Consider the following 22,819-nt stretch of genomic DNA (forward strand, 5'->3'; position numbering starts at 1 on the left):
CAAAAAGTGCAAATCCACCCACGAGGCATTACAGACAAGCTTAAGCAAACACTCAAAGTATTGTAACAATGTCTAATAATAATTTTGACCCAGGTCTGGTGGAATCTCCCTCTAGCCCGGCATTAAATACACCAATTCTACGTTTAAAGGCATGGGGTAGAGTGCACTTGTAAGTGTATACTTTGGGAGAATTGGGACACAATGCCAAAGACTCACTGCATATTTATTTAAAGTTTTGCAGAATGAAATCTCTCGAATCTTGTTTTCAAGAGTGTCCAAATGAAAAACAAAAACAATACTTATTAGAAGGGCAGAGGTGGTTCTGAGGATATAAAGTGCACACTACGATATTGTAGTGATTGAAGATGACGCCGTACTGTATGGCTGCCGTCTTGTGAGCCATCTTTGTTATTTTGTTTTTATCTTTACTATTTTTGCACAAAATGCATCCACTATGATTTCTTATGATCAACAAGAACTTTTGAACATCAGATCGGCAGTTACTACCCTCAATTCTGGCTTCAATTTAAACTAATCTGCCCTGGGCTCTGTGTAATTCCGATCCAATTTTCAGGCTATCCACACGCCGGCCACCTACTCCCTCCATTCTATTGGCCAGTCACTTGATAATAAAATGGACTCTCATAACTGCAATATTCTGTGCTTTGATGAAACAGGGCTTTCGGACAAGATACCCGCCCCTCAATGGCTATCTAACTAGATGGATTCTCCAGTCATTGAGCAGACAAGACATTGGATTCAGGGAAATCAACAGCAAACAGCAAAAGGACAATATAGGAACAAGATGGAATCCTATTACACAGGCTCTGATGCCCAACACATGTGGCAGGGGCTACAGTCCATTACGGATTACAAAGAAAGACCCAGCTGTGATCTGGCCAACTTTGCCTCTCTACCAGATGAACTCAATGCATTTTATACACGGTTCGACAAAAACAATACCGAGCCGTGCACGAGGGCCCCCGCTGACCCAGTGGACTGGGTGATCTTGCGCTACGCGGCCGACGTCAGTAAGGTTTTTAAATCAGATCAAGACTCATTAGGACTCGGGGGGGACAAGACAGTATTCCAGGGCGCATTCACAGAGCGTGTGCAAGACAGGTGGCAGGCATATTCACTGTCATTTTCAACCTCTCTTTGTCCCAGTCTGTAATCCCCACGTGTCAAGCTGACCACCATCATTCCTGTGCCTAACAACTCTAAGACTACCTGCCACAATGACTACCACCCTATAGCACTCACATCTGTAATCATGAAGTGCTTTGAAAGGCTGGTTATGGAACAAATCATCTCCATCATCCCAGGCCCACTCCAATTCGCATACTGCTCAAACAGATCCATAGACGATGCAATCTCAAATTGCACTCCACACTGCCCTCACTCACCTAGATAAGAGGAATACCTATGTGAGAATGCTGTTCATTGCCTACAACACCATAGTCATGGTGGCATGGGCCCTCAAATCCTCAAAATGTTCTACAGCTGCACAACTGAGGCCATCTTGACTGGCTGCATCCCTGCTTGGTATAGCAACTGCACCGCCCTTGATCGCATGGCTCTACAGAGGTTGGTGCAGAGAGCCCAGTGCCTTAGCAAAACAAAAATACCTTACTTACACAAGTATTCAGACTCTTTGGTATGAGACTCGAAATTGACCTCATCGAAGGAATTGTCTGTAGAGCTCCGAGACTGGATTGTGTTGAGGCACAGATCTGGGGAAGGGTACCAAAAAATGTCTGCAGCACTGAAGGTCCCCAAGAACACAGTGGCCTCCTCCATTCTTAAATGGAATACGTTTGAAACCACCAAGACTCTTTCTAGAGCTGACCGCCTGGCAAAACTGAGAAATCGGGGGAAAGGGGCCTTGGTCAGGGAGGTAATCAAGAACCTGATGTTCACTGACAGAGCTCCAGAGTTCCTTCCAGAAGTACAACCATCTCTGCAGCACTCCACCAATCAGGCCTTTATGGTAGAGTGGCCAGACAGAAGCCACTCCTCAGTGAAAGACACATGACAGCCCGATTGGAGTTTGCCAAAAGGCACCTAAATACTCTCAGACCATGAGAAACAAGATTCTTTGGTCTGATGAAACCAAGATTTAACTCTTTGTCCTGAATGCCAAGCGTCACCATCTGGAGAAAACCTGGCATCATCCCTACGGTGAAGCATGGTGGTGGCAGCATCATGCTGTGGGGATGTTTTTCAGTGGCAGGGAATAGGAGACTAGTCAGGATCGAGGCAAAGATGAACGGAATAAAGTACAGAAAGATCCTTGACGAAAACCTGCCCCAGAGTTCTCAGGACCTCAGACTGGGACGAAGGTTCCCATTCCAACAGGCCAACGACCCTAAGCACACAGCCAAGACAACGGAGTAGTAGCTTCAGGACAAGTCTCTGAATGTCCTTGATTGGCCCAGCCAGCGCCCGGACTTGAACCCGATAGAATATCTCTGGAGAGACCTGAAAATTGCTGTGCAGCGACGCTCTCCATCGAACCTGACAGAGCTTGAGGATCTTCAGAGAAGAACGGGAGAAACTCCCCAAATACAGGTGTGCCAAGCCTGTAGAGTCATACCCAAGAATCCCCGAGGCTGTAATCGATGCCAAAGGTGCTTCAACAAAGTACTGAGTAAAAACAATTTAATACATTTTAGAATAAGGCTGTAACCTAACAAAATGTGTAAAAAGTCAAGGGGTCTGAATACTTTCCGAAGGCACTCTACATCAGTGGCGCCGAGCTCCCTCCCATCCAGGACCTCTATATCAGGCCGTGTGAAAGGGGCCGGAAAATTGTTAAAGACCCAAGCCAGTGTTCTCTCTGCTTCCGTTTGGCAAGTGGTACCGGAGCATCAAGTTTGACACCAACAGACTCCTGAACAGCTTCTATCCCCAAGCCATAAGACTGCTAAATATCCAACAAAACGGCTACATGGACTTTCTGCATAGACGTTTATATTTTTGCACTGTCTCCATGCACACATATTCACACTTTATGCATATTTTACACACTCACGCGCTCTTCATTTACTCACGCACACACATTCATACGGACTCTACACCCACGCACAATCATCAAATACGCTGCTGCTACTCTGATTATCATATATCCTGATGCCTAGTCACCTTACCACCCTACATATCTAACCCTACCACGCCATTATCCCTGCACATTGTATATGGTATTGGCACTGACCCTGTATATAGCTTACTTACTTTGTGTTATTATTTATATTTCCTGTGTTTTGTTCAAGTTGACTTTTTCTTATTTAAAAAAAAATGTATAGTACTACTGCATTGTTGGGAAAGAGCAAGCACGTGTACTAGTGCACGTGACAAAAACTTGAAACTAGGATTCAGGGTGTGTAGGGTACATACCTGACACCAGAACCTGAAGTACTGCACTTTGGCTTTGAAGTCCCTGACGTAGGTGATCTGGGGCCCGTTCTCACTGTGGGAAGCAAAGATTAAATGCATGAGCTTGTTGACGTGGGTCTCACTGGTGTACAACATTTTACATCTTTGTATTGAGTGACACAATTGAACCTTCGCTAAGCCCCGCCCCAGAATTTGGGGCAACAAAATTGCAGTGCTACGGTGGATAGCAAATGTTGCTAACCAAGCTCGAGTCATGACAACTTGGACAAATTCACGCTTCAAAGCACGGAAGCCAATGAGGGCAATGGCAAAAACAGTTTTCATTCAAAAAAACATTGTTGAAATGGCTAAATAATTATACAGTTCACCAGGGAAAGAAAGGGAAAGGGGATACCTAGTCAGTTGCACAACTGAATGTATTCAACCAGAACGTGTTTTCCGCATTTAACCCAACCCCTCAGAGGTACGGGGGACTGTCTTAATCGACTTCCGCGTCATCGGCACCCGGGGAACAGTTGTTGTTGGGGGTTAAATGCCTTGCTCAAGGGCAGAACAGCAGATTTTTCAAAATTGCCGGCTCAGGAATTCAAACCAGTGACCTTTCAGTTCCTAGCCCATCGCTCTTAACCGCTAGGCTACCTGCCACCCCAGGGGTAATTGTAACTGTAATACCTTAAAATGCATTGTTTGCTAACTGGTTACCTAGCGCTCCTTGAGTCTAGGGCTGGGCGATATGGCCAAAATATCAAATGGTATTTTATGTTTTTGATTAATAAAAGTTCTATATTTCCTTTATGAGTAGTGTGTGACCCTAGGGTGGCAACACAGATATTCTCAATTATTTCAATGGGTCTTTCTCCATTCTGATTGTTTTATACTGTTCAATTCAACTTCAACCTAAAATAATTTCCTGCATTTCCTGCACTCGTTTGAGATCATTCCACACTGCCACAATATGGGCAAAAATACTAGGCCTTATTTTTAACCAAATGTTGCAATTGCGATTTAGATCAAAACACTTGAGTGAACTTTTGGAATAATGGAAATAGAATGTTTATTATAATTAGAAAATAAATAATAGTGGGCACTTTGAATACAGTGTTGTTTGACATGACAACGAATGAAAATGCCATGGACAAGTTATTGTGACAGGTTTGGAACCAAAGTGATGTTCCGTGTTTCCTAGGGGACGCTATAATCTTTGGATACATTACATCTTTATTCATATAAGCTAATATATTTATGCTTTGCCTATTCCTAATTGATTTAGCAGATACTGTTGCACAAACATGCTGATTTAAGCCTCCACCAGTACTGGTATCAGGCTGTATTAGCTAGCTCCGTTCGCTCTGACTCTGCCAGCTAACTAGCGATTAGCATTAGTGGCTAACACGATTTAGCTTAACTTGCTTTGAAAAAATAAACAGCTGTTTGCAGATGTAAGGAACAAACTAATATTGTAATTATAGAACACTTGTGGATTTATATTAAGATCAAAGTGTAAACATTGTTGTCATCAACATTGTTGCATGTGCTGCATGTACCATGCAGACTGAACGAAAGTGGCTCGTGGTCAAGCAACAACAAACACGCTCCTTGAGTGACGGGGGGTGGGACTAGGTCTGTGTGGAAAGCGGCACGGAGAGAGAAAGAGAGCGGAGAATGATGACTCAAGTAGCGGAGTAAACTATAAAAATGGACATTACACACGGCGTATCACATTTAACAAACCAAAACAGTCAAATACCGTTGATAGAAGGTAAAGTAAAAACCCAAACCGGTCTGTGCATAAATACTGGTATATAGTAAAATATGGTATACCGCCCATCCCTACTTGAGTCACCATTGAAACCTTTGCTAACACCAGCTAGCCAATTAATATAACTTGTTTTCTCCTAATGCATGTTAGCTATTATGAATATAACTTTTATCTGCTATTGACATCAGGAGACAATGTGAGAGCACTAGTTGGCTCCAAATGTGGTTCGCTAGTAGCTTTTACTGCATGCTGACACTGCATTCAGAGCCATCCAGTGACTTGCCATAATACAAACTTCATTTTACCAGGTTCACGTGAAGCAATTGTAATGACTGTCCACCACAACATTCCCAAGAGTCTCCTGATCCTCAAGGGGTAGTCTGTGTTTAATTTCATTGTGTATTAAAAACAGTTTGCGATCATTGTGAGGGGTTTTCTCCAATGGTTTGAACTAATATTTTGACTTCCTGGGAAAATGGAGGTGAGCTTAGGGAATGGTCAATTAGGTGGGTGAGTGCACCTGTGAACTTTGACTAATGCGATTTGTGGATTAAAATTAAGTATTTAAAATATGTGAGTGCGTGTGTTGGCACGTAAGTGAATGAGGAAGCGGGTCTAGAGATTTGAGAGCCGGCCAGCAATCAAAGGGTGAGTGAACACTTGAGGGTTTACTAGACTCACAGGGAGGATTTGCCCGTGCGAGGGTCGATGTAGGTGGTGGTTCTCCGGTTGTGGTCCACAAAGTAGGGGATGCCATCCACTGTGAACCTCATCTCCCAGCCTTCAGGTAGGGGCTTGTCATTCAGCAGCCTACAGGAGGGACAGACACACACTTATTTACAGGGCATCGACAGTCATGCAAGAGCCTTAATTAACAGAACAATACTTGTGTTGTTTGTTTAGAAGTTTAACTGACCCTTGTGTCCGTGGGTCCTCCCACTGAGTCATCCGCGTTGTGTGGTGAACAAAATAAACCCTGCCGTTGGTGTCTGTTCGCTTCTCTGCAGTAGACAAAAACAAACAGAAGAACGACACTTATAAAAATAGAGCTCTAAGGCAGCCCTTTCTTTAAATGTATATTTAATATTGCAGATAGATTGTAGCTTCCATCAATGTAAATGTCTGCGTCATTTCCAATCCCCCAGATAGATAGAAAAGTTTGGACACCTACACATTCAAGGGTTTTTCATTTTTTATTACTATTTTCTACATTGTGGAATAATAGTGATGACCTCACAACTATGAAATAACACATATGGAATCATGTGGTAACCCCCCCAAAAAAGTGTTAAACAAATCAAGATATATTTTAGATTCTTCAAAGTCGCCACCCTTTGCCTTGATGACAGCTTTACACACTCTTGGCATTCTCTCAACCAGCTTCGGCTGGAATGGTTTTCCAAACGTCTTGAAGGAGTTCCCACATATACTGAGCACTTGTTGCCGGCTTTTCTCCACTCTGCGGTCCAACTCATCTCAAACTATCTCAATTGGGTTGAGGTCAGGTGATTGTGGAAGCTAGGTCGTCTGATGCAGCACTCCATCACTCTCCTTGGTTAAATAGCCCTTACACAGCCTGGAGGTGTGTTGGGTCATTGTCCTGTTGAAGAACAAATGATAGTGGGACTAAGCGCAAACCGGATGAAATGGCAGAAAAGCACCCCCACCTCCATGCTCACGGTAGGAACCACACATGTGGAGATCATCTGTTCACCTACTCGGCGTCTCACAAAGACATGGCGGTTGGAAACAATTTGGACCCATTTTTGGACCCATCATGCACATTTGTGGCCTGCTGGAGGTCATTTTGCAGGGTTCTGGCAGTGCACCTCCTTGCACAAAGGCGGAGGTAGCGGTCCTGCTGCTGGGTTGTTGCCCTCCTACGGCCTCCTCCACGTCTCCTGATGTACTGGCCTGTCTCCTGGTAGCGCCTCCATGCTCTGGACACTACGCTGACAGACACAGCAAACCTTTTTGCCACAGCTCGCATTGATGTGCCATCCTGGATGAACTGCACTACCTGAGCCACTTGTGTGGGTTGTAGACTCCGTCTCATGCTACCACTAGAGTGAGAGCACCGCCAGCATTCAAAAGTGACCAAAACATCAGCCAGGAAGCATAGGAACTGAGAAGTGGTCTGTGGTCACCACCTGCAGAACCATTCCTTTATTGTGGGTGTCTTGCTAATTGCCTATAATTTCCACCTTTTGTCTATTCCATTTGCACAACAGCATGTGAAATTTATTGTCAATCAGTGTTGCTTCCTAAGTGGACAGTTTGATTTCACAGAAGTGTGATTGACTTGGAGTTACATTGTGTTGTTTAAGTGTTCCCTTTATTTTTTTGAGCAGTGTATATTCACACACCGGAAAATACTTTTAATGCGCTCAATTAAGAAAAATTGTCTGAGAATGAGTAAACTGCAGCTACCATACAATTTAGGAGGCCTGGCACTACCTAATTTGCTATTTTATAACTGGGCATGTCATGCTCACATAATGGCTCAGAGATTAACCTTGCTCTAACTGGGTCAGTAATGACTGCTGCTTCACATTTCCATATGCATTTAAATCAGTTTCATGACTGGTAACAGAAACTCAGTCAGCACAAAAGTCTTTGTGTGCAGTTTGAAGGAAGTTGCTAACTAACGCTAGCGCAATTGCTAACTAGTGTTAGAGCAATGACTCGAAGTTCATGGGTATCTGATAGCATGTTAGTAGATACCCATGGACTTTCAGTCATTGCTCTAACGCTAGTTAGCATTGGTCCACGAAACTAGCTCTAAGTTCCTACAGACATAAAAATGGTATCCACGAGTTTCTGACTGGGGAATTAGGTAAACAGCCTCATTGCTAAATCTGGAGAGATATTTGCAAACACCTTGGGAGAAAGGATTACTTCTCCGCTCTGACTCCCCTTACTAACAACAAGGTCTTCCCCCTGGTGTTTCTAACAGCATTTTCCACCTCTGGTAACAGAAAGGTAAAAGGTCAATAGAGATGTTTGATGGTGATATTGCTATTGTTTCAGCAAATCCAACAAAAATGTGCTGTATCACACAGACAATTCTATGCGTATCTTATTGAATCCAAGATGGTGTTCCCCCCACAGAACCCAATACGAACCACAGTTGACAAAATTGTATTGCAATTTTTATGTTGTCATATACACTAATGTTGAAAATAACACAAGTGCTCTGATTAGGGTATGGGAAACAGAGCTGGAAAGAGGCCCAGAAATTCAAAACTGGATAAAAGATGTGCTCGAGGCATGACAATTGTTCATCTGCAAGGTGCAAGAGATACAATATAAAGATTATGCAAAAGGTTCATATGACTCCCATTATATGTAATAAAATGAATGCAAAATCATCTGATACCTGTAATATGTGTAAGAAGGAAAAAGCCACTCATGGCTATCTGTTTTGGACTTGTCCATTAATTACAAATTTCTAGGAATGGATAAAGGAATTCCATTCTAGGAATTCCATTCTAGGAATGGATAATGCATAAGTGTCATTGGAAATAGGCCCTCATTTACCATAGCAGAGCTCAATCTTTAAAAAAAAAAGACTCCGCTCTTGACTCCGCTTTCTTGTATGGAATACATTTTGTGGTATAGCTAGCTGTAAGGCAAGGCCTCAATACTCCGTTAGGGGTATTTTGTTTTCTATATACACTACAGCCACACCCTTTGCAACAGTCAAATTAAGGAAGGCATGTATGGGAGAAAAAAAATCGTTAGAGGCAATGAAACATTGTAAGAGAGCAGAGAACTCAAAGTGAATGTACAATTGTTTGTGTTTTTGTTTGCTCTCATTGTTTTGTTATTTGTTATGCTATGTTTTGTTACCTTTTGTTTTTTGGAAATCAAATATATGTACATATGTACAATTTGTTTATGATGTTGACCTGAAAGGAAAACAAAAAAAATTAAGATAATTTTTAAAAAGCTTTGCGGCAGGCTTTCATTGACCAGTGAGTTGTCAAGCCCTCGTACAGACCAACAACGGTATAATTCATAGAAAGCCTGCCTCTTTACACTAACGGCAGGTGTGCGCCCATAATTCCCGCTGTCAAAATAGAACAAATATATCTGACACCCACAAAGCAACAGCGAGTGCACTAAGATTTATGTTTGCATTTGGATTGTTAAAATAGAGCCCTCAAGGCATCTACAACTAGGTTCGGTTTGTTCCTAGCAGAACTTGGTTAGGTGAAGCGAACGTCTGCCTCGCATACTCCCTCAAGATCTTTGGTAAAAAAAACAAGAAAGAATCTGCAATATTAAAAGTTGCTTGTCCCACTTGAGACTAGGCCTGGGCGGTATACCGTATTTTATGATATACCGGTATTGATGCAGGGACCAGTTTGGGTTTTTACTTTACCTTCTACAACAGTATTTGAATGTTTGGTTTGTTAAATGTGATACGCCATGTGTAATGTCAATTTTTATAGTTTACTTCGCTACTTGAGTCATCTCTCTCCCCTCTTTCTCTCCGTGCCACTTTCCACACAGACTTAGCCACGCTCCCTGTCACTCAAAGAGCGCATTTGATGTTCCTCAACCACGAGACACTTGCGTTCAGTCTGCATGGTCAACGCAGCACATGTAACAATGTTGATGACAACAATGCTGTTTTCACTTTCCTTCTTAATATAAATACACTAGCGTTCTATAATGACACTATTAGTTTGTGTTTCTGTTAGGAATTTTGTTAAAAATAACTAAAACAATTTCTAGATTTAGATAAAACTATAACTAATTGAATTCTGCACGCCTAGTGAAAAGAGATTTGTGCTGTGGGTTATAAAGTAAGCAAAAAGGGTCGTTAAACTATGGTTGAACTGACCCAACTTAGCCCTGAGATGTTTAGATAAGGCAGTGAGTAACTTTTTAGGTCTTCCATTATCTTGAGTTGTCTGCTAAAGTGGTAATAAATTATAGTGAGCCTTCAGGAGAATAGATTATATTGTGTGTCATGTGTGTGCGCCGGGAAGTTGGAATGAACTAATGAACCTGTTTTATATTGGTCAGGAGGAGGAGATTTATTCTCTAACCTATGACGTCATATCTTGTATATAAACTGTTGTTTATGGTCAAATGGTAGCGTGCTCCGAGAATAAATACTATTATCTAATTTTAATAAGACTGTATCCTGTCTATTTTATTTTATTAAGTATCTTACAAATTCTTATAAATAGACAGATTGATTTTAATTAAGGAGTACATTAGAGGAATTATTTAATTCCCTTAAAAGTTTCTTACATCAGCATGTTGTTTGTGCAACAGCATCTTCTAAATCAAAGAGGAATATGCAACGCAAGAGTATGTTAGCTACATGAAGTAGCTAAGAGAATACATGCAATGTAGCCAAAGCTTATAGAGTCCCCTAGGAAACACTTATCAGCACTTTAGTTCCTACCCTGTCACAAAAACTCCTCCCTGGCATTTTAATTCGTTGTCATCTCAAACACTGTATTCAAAGTATTATATTCTAACTATAGAATTAGAATAGTCATTCTATTTCCATGATTCCAACAGTTTTGCTCTAATTAGCAAGTCAAATCGCGATTGCAACATTTGGTTTTAAATAAGTCCTAGATTATTTGCCTATACCGTGCAGCCCTACGTGGCAGTGTAGGAATTATCTCAATTGAGCAGTGGTGTAAAGTACTTAAGTAAAACTACTTTCAAGTACTACTCAAGTCATTTTTTTTGGTATCTGTACTTTACAATTTTTATTTTTGACAACTTTTACTTCACTACATTCTTAAAGAAAATACTGTACTATTTACGCCACACATTTTCCCTGACAACTAAAAGTACTCGTTACATTTTGAATGCTTAGCAGGAGAGGAAAATGATCCAAATCACATACTTGGCAAGGGAACATCCCTGGTCATCTACTGCCTCTGATCTAGAGGACTCACTAAACACAAATGCTTTGTTTGTAAATTATGTCTGAGTGTTGGAGTGTGCCCCTGGCTATCCTAAAATATAAAAAAACAAGAAAATGATGCCATCTGGTATGCTTAATATAAGGAATTTGAAATTACTTATACTTTAACTTTGATACTTAAGTATATTTAAAACAAAATACTTGTAGACTTTTATTCAAGCAGTATTTTATTGGGTGACTCACTTTTACTTAGTAATTTTCTATCAAAGTATCTTTACTTTTACTCAAGTATGACAATTGGGTACTTTTTCCACCACTGCAATTGAGCGCAGGAAATGCAGAAATTATAAAAGTGCTGAAATTTGTTTTGGTTGAAGTTGAATTGAACAGTATAAAACAAATCAGAATGGCTAAAGACTCATTGATATCACTTAGAATGTATGTGTTACCACCCTAGGATCACTCACTACTCATAAGCAAATGTAGAACTTTTATTATTCAAAAACCAAAAATATCGTCAAATACAGTCATACCGTCCATTTTATTTTAAATACCGTGATATAATACTTTGGCCATATCGCCCAGCCCTACTTGAGACAATGTATCAATAACATACCCAGTAAAACTTCCTAAAAAAAGCCATAAACAATCTAAGATAAATGAAGAAATCTATCATTAACTTCTCTAGGGTAGCTGAGACGCTAACGTCCCACCAGGCCAACATCCGGTGAAACTGCAGAGCGCTAACATTTTAAATACACCATTCGTTGGATTAAACATTCTTGTAAATACATGTATCTTACATTATTTAAAAGATGAACGTCTTATTAATCCAGCCGCTTTGTCAGATTTCAAAAAGGTTTACTGCAAAAGCAAACATGCGATTTTCTGAGGACGGCGCCCCACACACACAAGTATTACTAGCATTTTCCAACCAAACATTAGCGTCACGAAGGTCAGAAATAACAATAAAATAAATCGCTTACAATTGAAGATCTTCCTCTGGTGGCAATGCCAAGTGTCCTAACTACACAGTGAATGTTTGTTTTGTTTGATAAAATCCATTTTTATAGCCTAACACGAAACATTTGTAAACCGGTTGTGTCGTGATTTCCGTCTCATTCAACTTTGGACGAAGCGTTCGTGGTAATTACACACACTAAACAAACGTTTATCCTGACATGGTTGGTTCTATTGCAATCCTCTGGTTCCTCTGGTGCAATCCTCTGGCAATCCACTAACACAACCATACATGATGGCTCTTTTCCCGGGATGTATTGACCGAAACAAACCGATTGGAAGACACCAATCAATGACCTCATTGCGCACCAATGGTAGGACCGGTCTATCGTTGATTGACTGTATTTTGGCCCAATGACCACTGATCATCTTGAAATCTAGCTTGGAAGATAGCCAATGAGCTGAGGTAAACGGCAATATGTAATGGTTATACGTTTGAAGACCAGCCTTTGTCGTACACTCTGGCGTAAAAGAGGTTCATTCGCCATTGCAAATCCTACTTGACGGAGCCACGAGGAGTGTAACGCATAGCAGTACATATTCAATAGCATTTTCAACAAGTTTATATATTTAAATTATGGCGAATAAATCAGGAAAAGCTAAAACAAAGTCTAGAGTCTGTGAACACCACAACCAGTGGTGTTCACCTGCCCAGATTCATCTCTGCAGGCATGAATGTGCCTCAGGGCAAAAAGGGCACAGTAGGGAGACGTCGTTGTGCGCTTTGTCACAGGAAATGCCCCATCACCTGCACCACCTGTTCAGTAAGCCTCTGCTTTACAGTAGAAAGAGACTGCTATGGGCCATGGCAGCAGCAGCACAATATTGTGTAGAGGAATGAGAGTCTTCACAATATTGTAAATAGAAAATGTGTAAATAGTTACCCTTGTTATTTGTTTGTTTATTATTATTTATTTATTTAAATTATTTTTTTCATATATATATTTATTTATTTTTGGGGTGTGTGTTAGAATAGCATTAATGTATTTTGTTTATAGTTCTTTCCTTCAAAATGTATCACTGTACCAATTTGGCCACTTGGGTACATTTGTGTGGGACACCTGGGTGACTTCATGCTCAATGTCATGTAGCTCGCTCATCTTTGAAGTTATCTGTCTAAAACTTTGCTATTGTTGCCATCTTATGTTCTTCATTCAAATCATCCACAGCATCCTATCTGTATGTTTGGCTGTTCTTGGACATTTGAAAGATGCAGCAACAATAAAAAACAGAAAACGTATGTTTAATTCCTTGTATTTTCTTCTACCAGATCTATTGTGTTATATTATCCTACATTCAATTCACATTTCCACAAAATTCAGAGTGTTTCCTTTCAAATGATACCAAAAATATGCATATCCTTGCTTCTGAGCCTGAGCTACAGGCAGTTAGATTAGGGTATGTCTTTAGGCGGAAATTGAGAAGAAGGGGGGATGCCCCAAAGAAGTTCATTGAAGTTTTTGCTGAGGAGGTCTATATTCGCACACTTTTAGATCTAACTAAGATGTTTGGTGAAATATTTCAAGCGGGAAAAAATTGCAGGAAAGGTAGTCTCCTCTCGTTGAATGACAAACATTTAATTGAAGCATCCTTACTGTTGACCACTCACAAAGGGGCGTAGACGTTGACTACCGAACTTCGGCTTACCTCATGAAAAAAATGTGCACTTGAACAGCCAAAAGAAACCCTGCCGAATACAACATTTCTGCAAACTGTGTCGACTGGTAAGCATAGAGTAAGCTTTAGAATCCCTCATCGTACCACATACAGATTTCCATTACAGCTGTATGCTTAGAAAGTTAATTGAATCCTAATCTGTCAAAATAAACATCAATTTTGACACACCAGTGTTGGGGGTAAAGCGAAAGCGTGTGAGCAGTTGCTAACTAACTGGAAGTAATTTCAGCTAGTTAGCTAACTAACCTGGCTAACTGTGGGGCAAAAACAATGTATAGTTAGTTAGCTATAACACTGCCCTGTGCTAGCAAACATGACGCTGCCACCAAAACTGGCAAGGTATTTCTAGGCAATGTTTACATTTTGATGTTTTGTCTGCACTTTCCAAGCATAGTGACATAAGTTACAGTTGAAACGTGCTACTTACCCCAGCCGTGTGGCAGCGGCCCAAGTGGGTCAAACTCTTTGTTTGCTGCAGCTATTTGCTGATCCTGGAGCTACAATGGAGAAACAAGGAGGTGAAATTAGCAGAGTTTATAGTACATGTGTTGAATAATGCTTCTTTACAATAGTAGAAGGGAGGGAACCTGTGTGGGGGTTGACAACTCACACCCTGTCGTATATGTAAGTATAAAGAGGATTCTCTTTTCCCTTCCAGTATTGGCGAAAGGAATGTCCTTTGTTAACAGACACCCACTGAAACTCTAACACGTTAAAAAGTGAATACTGGATCAATATTTCTAACATAAGAACGTGGGGAATTGTCAGAGATGATCTACAGAAAACAAATGTCATATAGGCTGTTATTTTGTGATGTCATAAAAACTTTGACGATATACTGTAACTTGAAAAGTATACACACTATATGCACAAAGTTTTCATTCAATACGTTGGACATATAAAAAATTATAAAAGTGTTTTTGTTAAGAGAGGGCTGATTAGCCTAAAAACCCATGCTGTAGCTCTGTTCAAGACTACATGACCAGTCTTGGAGCCATGGGCAACTAAGGAGGTCATTGTGACCTCTTGTGGACAATCAGAGCCTTACAAGCGCGCCAAATGAATATCCAACGAACTACCTTTCCAGGGTGGCCCGGTTCCGAGAGCTACACCGCGGCATCCCACGAAAATACATTCATGATTTCTTACTCCAAGCGGGCAGCGGTTCATGTGCAAAGTATATGATTACTGTGAGAGTAGGTTCTAAATGTACCAAATTATATGTCTCTGTCCCTCTCTGCCCCCCCTCTCTCCATCTATGTTGTAACAAGCCATCATATTATGTCAGTCTGCTAGGGACCTGTTTGCTTCGTATTAAGTTTCTAGTCAACAATCTATACAGTGTGTGTGTTTATCCTTTGTTATTATTTAGTTAGCTAATAAATAAATAATTTAACCAATTTGTGTAGTGCTGAATCATAAGTAAGGCTAGGGTTTTTGCAGATGCAAGGAGGATACAACATTCAGAATGATGATATGAGGTGATGATTAATAAGTTGACTGTTATCAATGTAATAGATATATACCTTCTTGAGTTTAATTCGGGAGATGGTAACTCTTTAAACAACTTTTTCCGTGGTGCTCAAAATCCTAATGAGTTATTTGTTTTACACTATGAATTTAAAAACGGGTAACAATTAAACATAGTCAGAGACAACAGTCCTCAGATTAATCAAGGTCACGTCACGACAGTGGCCCAATCCCATTTCCACCCCTAGACCCTATGCCCTATACACTTGTGGAGATCTGAGATGATTCGACAGGTGTAAGCAATTTGGTAATAGTTTCAACTTGCCACTTTGATAAGCTAGGAGGTTCTAAGGCTAAGTTTCACCATATTGCCTACACCTTTCAAATAATCTCAGATCTCCACAATTTAGGATTGTGCCAGTGCAGGGAAGTGAACAAGTGCACACTTTGGGAGGAAGAAGAGAGTATTGCAAGGTAGCCTGTGTCTTACCCCAAAAATGAACCTCTGGTTGAACTGCTGCATGGCCCCCTGCAGCTGGCTGCGCTGGTGCTGCCACTCCTCATAGTTGCGCACAGACTCCTGCGTGGGGCGCTGCCACGTGGTGGTCCGGGTGATGTGGTCCACGAAGTACACCCTGCCCATGGGGTCCACACGCCGCTCCCAACTACACAGGACAGGAGGGGAGAGGCGAGTGAATTTTGTATGACGGCAAAATTATGAAGGCCCTGGTTGAATAGTTCAGAAATAAGGATCCATTTCCAGTCCACCTTTCTTGAAGTAATCACAGATCTGAAACCGTTGGATTGGTGTAAGTAATAGGGTGGTAACCTTGCTTACATCTATTCATTAACTTATACACCAAGTGTACAAAACATTAAGAACACCTTCCTAATATTGAGTTGCACTGCCACTTTTGCCATCAGATCAGCCACAAATTGTTGGTGAATAGACTCTACAAAGTGTTGAAAGCATTCCACAGGGATGCTGGCCCACATTGACTCCAATGCTTCCCACAGTTGTGTCAAGTTGGCTGGATGTCTTTGGGAGGTGGACCATTCTTGACACACAGGAAACTGTTGAACATGAAAACCCAGCAGTGTTGCAGTTCTTGACACCTATCACCTGGCACCTATTATTATACCCCGTTAAAAGGCAATTCAATATTTTGTCTTGCCCATTCACCCTCTGAATGGCACACATACAACGCATGTCTCAATTGTCTCTATGTAACGGGTGTCTAGATCTTCCTCCTCCTCGGACGAGGAGAGAAGGATCGGAGGACCAAAATGCAGCGGGTTGTGAATACATACTGAATTTATTGAAAGACGAAAAGACGAAAAAACACTTGAATAAACTACAAAACAAATAACGACGTAGACTGACCTAAAACATGAGAACTTACATATAACATGAAGAACGCACGAACAGGTACAGACTACAACTAACGAACGAACAAACAAACCGAAACAGTCCCGTGTGGTGCGCAGACACAGACACGGAAGACAATCACCCACAAACAAACAGTGTGAACAGCCAACCTTTATATGGTTCTCAATCAGAGGAAAACGTCCAACACCTGTCCCTGATTGAGAACCACATAAGGCTAATTACAAGTGACCTAAACATAGAAACACAAAACATAGAATGCCCACCCCAACTCACGCCCTGACCAACTAAACACATACAAAAATAACATAAAACAGGTCAGGAACGTGACACTCTAGGCTTAAAAACCCTTCTTTAACCTATTGTCTCCCATTCAGCTACACTGATTGAAGTGGATTTAACAAGTGACATCAATAATGGATCAAAGATTTCACCTGGATTCACCTGCCCAGTCTGTCGTGGAAAGAGCAGGTGTTCATGTTTCGTACACTCAGTGCACAGTGATTCGGAAAGTATTCAGACGCCTTGACTTTTTCCACTTTTTGTTACTTTACAGCCTTGTTCTAAAATGCAATAAATAAAAATCCCCAGCAATCTACACACAGTAACCTATAATGAAAAATTTGTTTGAAAAATTAAAAACTGAAATAGCTTATAACATTTGTACTCAGACTCTGTGCTATGAGACTCAAAATTGGGCTCAGGTGCATCCTGTTTCCATTGATCATCCTTGAGATGTTTCTACAACTTGGGAGTCCACTTGTGGTAAACTCAATTAATTGGACATTTGGAAAATTTGGAAAATAAACACCTGTCAATCTAAGGTCCCACAATTGACAGTGCATGTCAGAGCAAAAACTAAGCCATGAGGTCGAAGGAACTGTCTGTAGAGATCCGAGACATGATTGTGTCGAGGCACAGATCTGGGGAAGGGTATCAAAACATTTCTGGTCATTGAAGGATTGAAGGTCACCAAAAGAGCACAGTGGCCTCCATCATTCTTAGATGGAAGAAGATTGGAACCACCAAGACTCTTCCAGGAGCTGGCCACCCAGCCAAACTGAGCAATTGGGGGAGAAGGGCCTTGGTCAGGAAGGTGACTGAGAACCTGATGGTCACTCTGACAGAGCTCCAGAGTTCCTCTGTGGAGATGGAAAAACCTCCCAAAAGGACAACCATCTCTGCAGCACTCCATCAATGAGCCCTTTACGGTAGGGTGGCCAGGCGGAAGCCACTCCTCAGTGAAAGGCACATGACAGCCGCAATGGAGTTTGCCAAAAGGCACCTAAAGACTCTCAGTCCATGAGAAACAAGATTCTCTGGTCTGATGAAACCAAGATTGGCGTGAAGCATGATGGCGGCAGCATCATGTGGTGGGGATGTTTTTCAGCGGCAGGGACTAGGAGACTAGACAGAATCGAGGGAAAGATGAACGGAGCAAAGTACAAAGAGATCCTTGATGAAAACCTGTTTCAGAGAGCTCAGGACCTCAGACTTGGGCGAAGGTTTACCTTTGAACAGGACAACGGCCCTAAGCACACAACCAAGACAACGCAGGAGTTGATTCGGGACAAGTGTCTGAATGTCTTTGAGTGGCACAGTCAGAGCCCGGACTTGAACCCGATAGAACATCTCTGGAGAGACCAGAAAATAGCTGTGCAGCAACACTCCCCCATCCAACCTGACAGAGCTTGAGAGGAGTAGAACGGGAGAAACTCCCCAAATACAGGTGTGCCAAGCTTGTAGAGTCATACCCAAGAATACTCAAGGCTGTAATCGCTGCCCAAGGTGCTTAAACAAAGTACTGAGTAAAGGGTCGGAGTACTTATGTTAATGTAATATCTGTTTTTAATTTGTAATAAATTGGTAAACATTTATAAAAACCTGTTTTTGCTCTGTTATTTTGGGGTATTGTGTGTAGATTGATGAGGGGGGGAAAATAATTTGACATTTTAGAATAAGGCTGTAACCTAACAAAATGTGACCCATTTCAGGAAACTAGGCATATAGCCATTTGAATGGAAACAAAACAAAATCAAAATGCTTTTTTTTGGCAGAAATGCCTTCTGGAACATGTAAACTTTCATGTGCCTTAACAAACTAGGCATATAGCCATTTGAATGGAAACAAAAAAAAAATCAAAATGCTTTTTTTGGGCAGAAATGCCTTCTGGAACATGTAAACTTTCATGTGCCTTAACAAACTTGTATGCCATCTGTAAATACGATTGAAATTGTTAATTCGAAGCATAGTTGGTTTAGCCACAGAAAAAGTAAGCAACCTTCCCGCTAGCCATGATTGGCTGAGATAATGAGTGGGCTGGACATGCCGAGATGAGTTCGGATTGGTCTGCCATATAGCACACTTCTATCTCTTTGAGCTGGTTAGTGTGTGTGTAGGTAATCCTAACACAGCTATTTTATTTAAATATATTGCTTAGTAGAACTGTATAAATCAAATCAAAATGTATGTCACATGCGCTGAATACAACAAGTGTAGACCTTACCTTACTTACAAGCCCTTAACCAACAACGTAGTTCAAGAGAATTAATAAAATTCTTTTTTTTATCTAATCAATCAAAAGTAACAATACATTTATATAACAATAACAAGGTTATATACAAGGGGAAACTCTCCATTTTCTGGAGGACCGAGTTTTGAAATCAGTGGAATTAGAATATGACAGCTAAGGAGATGGAGAAAACACCTGTCTCTGGATTACATCTTCAAACTAAGGGCAACCGCGACAGGGAGAAGCGTCCAACCATCCAGAAGCGGCACTCTTAGTGGCTGGGGACTTGAATGCAGGCAAACTTAAATCAGTTTGACCAAATTTTTTATCAGCATGTCACATGTGCAACAAGAGGTAAAAAAACAAAAATAAAAAAATAAAATAAAACTCTAGACCACCTTTACTCCACACACAGAGATGCATACAAAGCTCTACCCCGTCCTCCATTTGGCAAATCTGACCATAATTCTATCCTCCTCATTCCTGCTTACAAGCAAAAACTAAAGTAAGAAGTACCAGTGACTCGCTCAATACGGAAGTGGTCAGATGATACAAATGCTACGCTACAGGACTGTTTTGCTAGCACAGACTGGAATATGTTCCGGGATTCATCCAATGGCATTGAGGAGTATACCACCTCAGTCACCGACTTCATCAATAAGTGCATCGACGACGTCATCCCTACAGTGACCGTATGTACATAGAGGTCGACCGATTAGGAGGACCAATTATTGATTACCGATTATTGGAGGACTAAAAAAAGACAATACCGATTAATTGGCCCATTTTATATATATTTGTAATAATGCCAATTACAACAATATTGAATTAACACTTTTATTTTAACTTGTTATAATACATAAATAAAATCTATTTAGTCTCAAATAAATAATAAAACATGTTTAATTTGGTTTAAATAATGCCAAAACACAGTGTTGGAAAAGAAAGTAAAAGTGCAATATGTGCCATGACAAAAAACTAACGTGAGAACATATGAAAGCTGGTGGTTCCTTTTAACATGAGTCCTCAACATTCGCAGTTAAGAAATTTTAGGTTGTAGTTATTATAGGAATTACAGGACTATTTCTCCCTATACCATTTGTATTTTATTTACCTTTGACTATTGGATGTTCTTATAGGCACTATAGTATTGCCAGCCTAATCTAGGGAGCTGATAAGCTTGAACTCATAAACAGCGCTGTGCTTCAAGCATTGCGAAGAGCTGCTGGCAAACGCAGGAAAGTGCTGTTTGAATGAATGCTTACGAGCCTGCTGCTGCCTACCACTGCTCAGTCAGACTGCTCAATCAAATCATAGACTTAATTATAATATAATAAACACAGAAATACGAGCTTTAGGTCATTAATATGGTCAAATCCGAGAACTATCATTTCGAAAAACAAAACATTTATTCTTTCAGTGAAATACGGAACCGTTCTGTATTTTATCGAAAGGGTGGCATCCCTCAGTCGAAATATTGCTGTTACATTGCACAACCTTCAATGCTATGTCATAGCTATGTAAAACTCTGGCAAATTAATTAGGTTTATGTTAGGACGAAATGGTCTTCACACAGTTAGCAACGAGCCAGGCGGCACAAAATGCTGCATATACCCTGACTCTGCTTGCACTAAAGGCAAGAGAAGTGACACAATTTCCTGCTAAAATGAATTTCTTTTAACTAAATATAAACTAAATATTCTTTTAACTAAAAAAAATACTTGTGTATTGATTTTAAGAAAGGCATTGATGTTTATGGTTAGGTACATTGGTGCAACGACAGTGCTTTTTCGCGAATGCGCTTGTTATATCATCACCCGTTTGGCGAAGTAGACTGTGATCCGATGATAAATTAACAGGCACCGTATTGATTATATGCAACGGAGGACAAGCTAGTTAAACTAGTAATATCATCAACCATGTGTAGTTAACAAGTGATTATGTTAAGATTCATTGTTTTTTATAAGGTAAGTGTAACGCTAGCTAGCAACTTACCTTGGCTCCTTGCTGCAATCGCGTAACAGGTGGTCAGCCTACCACGCAGTCTCCGCGTGGCGTGCAATGTAATCAGCGTCCAAAAATGCCGATTCCCGATTGTTATGAAAACTTAAAAATCGCCCCTAATTAATCGGCCATGGTCGACCTCTAGTACATATCCCAACCAGACGCCATGGATTACAGGAAACATCCGCATCGAGCTAAAGGCTAGAGCTGCCGCTTTCAAGGAGCGGGACACTAATCTGGACACTTATGAGAAATCCCGCTGTGCCCTCAGATGAACCATCAAACAAGCAAAGTGTCAATACAGGAGTACGATTGAATCGTACTACACCGGCTCTGACACTCGTCGGATGCGGCAGGGCTTGAAAACTATTACGGACTACAAAGGGAAACCCAGCCGCAAGCTGCCCAGTGACGCAAGCCTGCCAGGTGAGCTAAAAGCATGCACAAGAGCACCAGCTGTTCTGGATGACTGTGTAATAACACTCTCAGTAGCCGATGTGAGCAAGAACTTTAAACAGGTCAACATTCACAAAGCCGCGGGGCCAGACGGCTTACCAGGACGTGTACTCAAAGCATGCGCGGACCAACTGGCAAGTGTCTTCACTGGCATTTTCAACCTCTCCCTGACCAAGTCTGTAATACGTACATGTTTCAAGCAGATCACTATATTGTCTCTGTGCCCAAGGAAGCGAAGGTAACCTGCCTAAATGATTACCGCCCCGTGCACTCACATTGGTAGCCATGAAGTGCTTTGAAAGGATGGTCATGGCTCACATCAACAGCATCATCCCGGATACCCTAGACCCACTCCAATTCACATACCGCCCCAACAGATCCACTGATGATGCAATCTCATTCGGACTCCACACTGCCCTTTCCCACCTGGACAAAAGGCACACCTATGTGAGAATGCTGTTTATTGACTACAGCTATCTGGGTCCCCAGATATTCAAAGTTCTACAGCAGCACCATCGAGAGCATCATGACTGGTTGCATCACCGTCTGGTCTGGCAACTGCTCTGCATATGACCGTAAGGAGCTACAGAGGGTAGTGCGTACAGCCCAGTACATCACTGGAGCCAAGCATCCTGCCATCCAGGATCTATATAATAGGCGGTGTCAGAGGAAAGCCCATAAAATTGTCAGAGACTCCAGTCACCCAAGTCATAGACTGTTTTCTTTGCTACCGCACGGCAAGTAGTACCGGAGCGCCAAGTCTAGGTCCAAAAGGCTCCTTAACAGCTTCTACAGTTGTTCCTCCTTTAAAAGTTGTGTCATACATTCTCTGGCATGTTATTTAGTTGTCAGCCATTATTACATTAATGCAAATTAGTGCTAGTTTGACCACCAGAGGGCAACTTTGAGAAGCATTTGATAGTTTCCCATATTGGCATTAGAGAATTTAAAAAAAATGTTGTAATAACAAAGTGCATTGTATTGATTTGAATAAATTTGGTTTAATTAAGTTGATTAATATTGTGGTGTTTCTATTCCGAGAAAAATGTAAAACTCCGGGTTTCTGTCATGATGGAATGGAAAATACGGCGCTGTACAACGCCGTAAAGATTGGAGGATTCTAAATGAATATCTAAGGGCCAAAACATTTCCACACTAATTGTAGTGTAACCAATACTAATTTTGCCTATGTTAGGCCTACAGTATATCTAAAAGATTAGTTATCAATGACGTGAC

The 22,819-nt window shown here is 41.1% G+C and overlaps 1 protein-coding gene across 2 annotated transcripts in view; it reads right to left on the reverse strand.

The window, feature by feature from the left end:
• Positions 1-22,819, reverse strand: part of LOC129840860 (E3 ubiquitin-protein ligase Itchy-like) — a 69,061-nt gene that overhangs the window by 13,729 nt on the left and 32,513 nt on the right. For both annotated transcript variants that reach the window (XM_055908930.1, XM_055908929.1), the window contains exons 10-14: positions 15,715-15,889; positions 14,182-14,251; positions 6,072-6,156; positions 5,837-5,965; positions 3,397-3,469 (exon numbers count right to left, since the gene is read on the reverse strand). In XM_055908930.1, the coding sequence (XP_055764905.1) occupies positions 3,397-3,469; positions 5,837-5,965; positions 6,072-6,156; positions 14,182-14,251; positions 15,715-15,889 (532 nt within the window). The remainder of the gene's footprint in view (positions 1-3,396; positions 3,470-5,836; positions 5,966-6,071; positions 6,157-14,181; positions 14,252-15,714; positions 15,890-22,819) is intronic.

The sequence above is a fragment of the Salvelinus fontinalis genome, chromosome 3 (genome assembly GCF_029448725.1).
Source record: "Salvelinus fontinalis isolate EN_2023a chromosome 3, ASM2944872v1, whole genome shotgun sequence".
Taxonomy (NCBI): domain Eukaryota; kingdom Metazoa; phylum Chordata; class Actinopteri; order Salmoniformes; family Salmonidae; genus Salvelinus; species Salvelinus fontinalis.